Below are 6,000 nucleotides of genomic sequence, written 5' to 3' on the forward strand. Positions count from 1 at the left end.
TTTTTAAATCAATTTAATTGAAATACTCTGTTCCCTTATTACCAGTCATGAACTTAAGTTTTGAACTGTTACCCTGTGAAATTCAGCTATCCTTGCACCTAACTCCTCTGCTTAAAGGGGCCACCCAGTGACCAGGGAAAGCAGTTATCTTTACCCATTCCTGGCTCTCTAACAACCAGCGTTTTAGAATGTTGCTTAGTTTGTTGACGTGTGCTGGGGGTCATACACCGGATGAGCCCTTTAAAGGGACAGAGCGATTGTCACTCTCCTTCAGAACGGTTCCGACTACTCTAATCTTCAGTGTGAGGACATCAAGGTAGCCTTTGGTACCTCAGCCACTGCCCTTGAGGCCTGTAGCCTCAGGGGTCACGAAAGCAGCAGGGTTCCTTCCCCTTGACTCTTCTTTGGCAAACAGGTGCCTGTTGATTGACTAAAATGGCCTTGCTATGTTTCTGAGGCTCACACTGTGGTTGATGTTGCTTTCTGCCATCTTGCTAAATCTCGTCCATTTCTTTGTGCATTTATGGGACCAAAGGGCATGCCATCGGTTAGGCGTCTGAGAGCTTATGATGGCTTTAGTTCCTACAACTCTTATTTTAGTGCTTTTAACCAAGTCACAGAATTCCACACAACCTCCAAGAATGAAGTGATGTCATGACAAGCAAAGCCTTTCAAAAGGTGGAGGGCAAAAGTTCAGGAGGGGAACAATATTGCTGATCTATGGGGCAGATTTACAAGCCCCTTACGCCACCGGTACATCATGTTGCGGGACCCACCGGCGGCGCAACCTGCTGTGTGATATTTACGAGCACAGGTAAAGCCACCTTGCATGACTTTACCTCGCTTGTAAATATCGCCCCTTTGTATGCAATACTTTGCATGTTAGGGAGAGTGACATGGGTGTTGCTATGGGTGTTCCCACGCAACACCCATGTGCACTGATGCATTTCCAGATTTACGAGGAATCGTAAATCTGGAAATGTGCTAGAATGCTACACCCCCAAAGGGGTGGCGTAGCGAGGTACAACAAGGAGAAATGTTTTCATTTCTCCTCATTTTTTTCCCTCTTTCAAAGCGTGCTGCATTCTACAGCACAGATTAGAAGAGGAAATCACCTCAAATGATTGTTTTTTGTGCAGGAAGGTACCCCTTGCTATCTCCCCACGATGCAGGCATCTTTGCACCATGGTGCAAGGGTGCCTGCGCTGGCACAAGGCAGCAGTTTGTGCACCAGCGCAGGTGGAAGCACAGAGCTTCGACATATTGTTGTAATATGTAACCCTGGGCGTAGTACTTCGCTACGCCCACAGAGTGGTCGTAGTGTTGCCTACTTCACCATTTGCGAAGTAGGCGTAGCAGGCAACACTACGCCCACCCCGCGGGCGTAGCGATGTTGCTAGCCACCCGCCTCCCTCCCGCCCTCCCTAAATACTTAAATTACATTTTAGAAATTATTACAAACCACTTACCTTGTCCGCCGCGTCCCCGGGGCTCCCGCTTGTCATCGCGCGATTCGCGGCGCCGTCTTGGATAGTAATGTGCATGCACGTCGCCCGCGCATGCGCATTTCTCGCAAGAAACCACTTTCAGCACCAACTAGAACTCGAAATTCTAATATTGCCTGTTTGCCTGGACCAAACTACACCACCTCCTTCCAGATCATTACTGACATTGCTTCCATTCTGGATTTTTGTGTGATAGTTTTACATCTAGTTAGCTAATTAGACTATCAAACCTGAAATCAGTGATTTATTGGTTCAAGTTTCAAGACTGGGGACAGTGTCTGTAATGACCTACGCAAATTTACAGGAAGGGAGACTTTACTAGTGAGAGAAAAACTTTGCACACTTATAAAAGCGATGTTGTTCTCCTGAGGAGAAACAAACATGTTAGGGTATCACATGTTCTAGTGCAGCACTGTGACATTGCATGTAGTTGTCTTACAAAAATATCTGGGGTAACATGCCACAGTTTAAACATGATACCCAGTCACTGTCCAGTGGAACAGGTCATTTTAACGAGTCCCTGACATGTAACCTGATGGGTCGTGTTCACCCAGCATGTTTCCTCTAGTCTACCACTAGGGGGCTCCGTCGCTGAGCGTCGCTCACGTCTGTCTCTGGGGAGATGAGGATCTGGGGGAGGCAATGATGTCATTTGCACCAACATTTCCAAGTCCAGAACCTGCCAAAGTGAAAAACGAAATTTGCACTAAAAAAGTACAAAACCAACACTCTGAAGACCCCGCCGGCTCTGCAGTTTTGTTTTAGCCGAGATATATAGGTGCCAAAATTGCACCACTGCATTCTGATCTAGAAATGTAGCTATAAAACATCATGGGAACCTGTGCAATCTAAAACGTCCATAAATATGGGTGCGAGCAGTGCAACAGTGCGATTCATAAACACAGGGTTGGACTGGGATCCAAAATATGCCCGGGCACCCTCAATACGAGCGCCCCACATTTGCGGATTGCACCTTTTCTCAATCACTGCTTCAGTCAGTGTTTAAATGTTATTTTTTTAAAGGGGGGAGGGAGGGATTCTATAAAAGAGGCATATTTTCTAAACTTCAATGGGATAAAAACAATGCAAATGTTGCCAGGACTATGTGCACTGATTATTCCCCAAAACAAGCTATGTGCCGGCCGAGCACCAGCACGAAACTGGGGCAAGGCTGCATTCAACAGCTGTGACAGAGGGCAGACGTGCTGCAGGCCCCTGGGAGCCCCCTCACCCAAGCACCCACCCCCCGTCCCCTCCCCCCCACCCTCACTTACCCACGTGCACACACAGGGCTGCACAGAACACGACGAACAGGAGGGCCTTCATCTTCGTGTGGTGTTGGAAGCTTCTAGAAAGTACCGGAGGAGCGTCCGAGGGTGTATATATAGCATCGTTTCATGGGGCAGTGGAGGTCACCAGAAGTCTGACGTCCTGAAAAATGTGGTCCAACAAGAACAGCTTCCGGTACAATGCACAACTGCACCCTCTGCTTCTGCGGTTTGAAAGGTGTCCATGACGTGCTTACCTCTTTGACGGGGTCGCGCTTGAATTGGAGTGGCAGGGCACGCCCCTGTTATTTATTTAATTAATTTATGGCTTACTCAAAAGCAGGTTTCTCACCAAGGGCTTGACTGTAGACACCACCCCAGAGATCGTGAGCTCCAATAGCCTGATGTTCACTACATAGGGTGAAAGAAGGCATAAAGGTTTAATGTGTTGCAAAAGTGCTTTACAGGTCACTGTAGGGCGTGTTGGAAAATGATACACGATGTCGGTCAAAAGTTAACATAACAAAACAAAAAATGTAATTACTGTGTGTTGGAAGTGCTAGAAGGGGACAGGAAGTCTGGGTTCCAAACACTGGAAGTGCTATTAAGCCCCAGACTCAGAGGCAGTCTGTGCGAGTGGGAGGTAATTTGAGGTTAAATGGGCGAGAGTGCTAGTTAGCTGCAGGAAGTGTAAGTAAGAACTATTTGTCACAACCGAGGAGGAACATCATGGTTTCCAAATGCTAACTTTGGCAAAAGCCTCAGCCAGCAGTGTCAGCCAAAGTTAGGTCTGTGAAAAATTGTAGTGTTGCCTCAGGTAAATACTTGAAAAAAGTCAATTTTTTATATAGAAAGGAGATCTTTATTGATTCTAGTAAAAACATGAACAGCCGACATGTGTTTCGCCCCCTTTGGCGATTCGCGCCAGGGCTTTTTCAAGGCTATTTACATATCAGTCTGCTCATTGCAGTTCTTCCACATTATTGTGCTGATTTCCAACAATCATCCGGTTTTTCAAAATATAAATTTGTAAAGGGAAATCCCTAAGTTCCGAAGTCAGGAGCCTGCAGATCGTTCCTTCCGCTTTCGCGGTTTGAAAAACCAGATGATTGTTGGAAATCAGCACAATAATGTGGAAGAACTGCAATGAGCAGACTGATATGTAAATAGCCTTGAAAAAGCCCTGGCGCGAATCGCCAAAGGGGGCGAAACACGTGTCGGCTGTTCATGTTTTTACTAGAATCAATAAAGATCTCCTTTCTATATAAAGAATGGACTTTTGATTCAATCCATATGAGTAAGGATTCAGCCTGATGATATAAAGAACTGTTGGAAGCTCACTCACTACCCCCTTAAAGACTTTACTGTTCAAAACTCAAGAGGTCCAGAGTTTTTTTGAGTGTGTCCCTCTTACACAAAACCACGTGAAGACTGATATAGCCTTGGAGTCTCTTTTGGATCCCCCCTCTTTTCTAGACACCAGGCATCTGCACCTGCAAGGGCAACATTATTATCTTTACTCCAAGGCCATGGAGCCAAGACTCTGCTTCTCCAGAGCATGGAAACATTTCTGCTCATAAAGGAGGGGAGAAAACCGTACCATGAGACATTGGAACTGCAGAGCAAATGTCAGCATCAGAAGTCTCTCTGCCATTGACAAGCTTCTCTCTCTTATAGGAAAGTATACAGAAATATCAATAATGGGAACCTAACAAAGGGAAAGCAATGTACTACAACAGGTCTTCTAACTTAGAAGGCAAAAATAAGACAAAAGCTTACACATTACAGAAACAATTCTATCCATCTGAAGCTTGCATATTACAAAAATAGCTCAGTGGGTTGCAGCACATGAATAATAGGCTGTAGCTGCATATTGGTTAGACACATTAGGCTAACATATTCACAACATCATTAGGACAATCTATCAGATTCATGGTTCACCTACAAATCCCGCCTTTCACTTGGAACGCTGCCAGACGGGAAGAGAGGGGTACCTGGGTGCCCTGTATGGTAAATTTCCCCGGAACCGGTATGAGGGACCCTTGTCACACACCATAGCCCTCTGGCACCGCGCTACCAAGAGCTTGGGATGGTCCGACGTGTTTACTAAAGCTATCCCGCTCTGGGCCTCACAGAAACTGAGTTCCCTCTGCCACCATAAGGGGTTTGATAGCTGGGACATGATTTCCACCCTGGGTGACTTCATTCACAGGGGGAAGCTACTGACTTTCATTGAACTCCAACAGCGTCATGCCCTTGCCAACACTGAGGCCTTTAGATACCTCCAAATCACAGATGCTATCACTGCAAATGTGTCCGTCCTTTCCTCCCTTCCTGAGGCATCACCACTTGAAGACAGGCTACTTCTCTTCCAGGGGATCCTCATCAATAGTCATAAGCATTAGAATATTCCCGCCCATGCGCGGGACCCCGGAAACACTATGGCCCAGATGTAGGTAAAATAGATTTACCGATTTTTAATTACCGAATTTTACCGATTCGGTAATTAAAAATCGGTAAATCTAAGGGGTGGATATGTAGGAACATCCAGATGTTCCTTTTACCGAATCGGTAAATATCTGTATTTACTGATTCGGTAAATACCGACCGGTAATGCCCCATTCATTCCTATGGGCTTTGAAGCCCATAGGAATGAATGGGGCATTACCGGTCGGTATTTACCGAATCGGTAAATACCGATTTTGACAAGGGTGCAGGGGGTGTCACTTTGACACCCTCTAGCACCCCCAAAAAAGATTCGGGGGCCATGTGGCAGGCAGCTGTCATATGGCACAGGTGTGCATGCACACATGTGCATGCACACCGGAATCGGTATTTTACCATGAAGTTGGATTTCATGGTAAAATACCGATTCTGTAAGGCTTGTGGGACTCAGAAGAGTCCCACCTACATCTCATTGTTACCGAATCGGTAAAAATACCGATTCGGTATTTTACAGATTCGGTAAATTTACTGATCGGTAAATTTACCGAATCTGTAAAATATGTGGCCCTACATACCATTTTGTGTATCTCGGGCGGTAACGGCCGAAAATACCGATTTTCGGCCGTTACCGACCGACCTACATCCGGCACTTAATTATATGTGCCCCACATATAAATACACATATATATATATAAATAATATATATATAAAAACAAGCAATAGCAGCCAAATCACATTAGAGCTGAAATATGCTGTGAAGAATTTCCACCATACATGTATAT

General features: G+C 45.6%; 1 protein-coding gene across 1 annotated transcript in view; it reads right to left on the bottom strand.

Annotated features, from left to right (window-relative positions):
• LOC147724786 (lymphocyte antigen 6E-like) overlaps positions 1–2,888 on the bottom strand; it is a 74,938-nt gene extending 72,050 nt beyond the window's left edge. Inside the window, exon 1 of the mRNA XM_086967070.1 lies at positions 2,780–2,888. Within this exon, the coding sequence (XP_086823196.1) occupies positions 2,780–2,831 (52 nt within the window). The 5' untranslated portion in view covers positions 2,832–2,888. The remainder of the gene's footprint in view (positions 1–2,779) is intronic.
• Between the last annotated feature and the right edge of the window lie 3,112 nt (positions 2,889–6,000).

Source organism: Lissotriton vulgaris, chromosome 4_1, assembly GCF_964263255.1.
Source record: "Lissotriton vulgaris chromosome 4_1, aLisVul1.2, whole genome shotgun sequence".
Lineage (NCBI taxonomy): Eukaryota > Metazoa > Chordata > Amphibia > Caudata > Salamandridae > Lissotriton > Lissotriton vulgaris.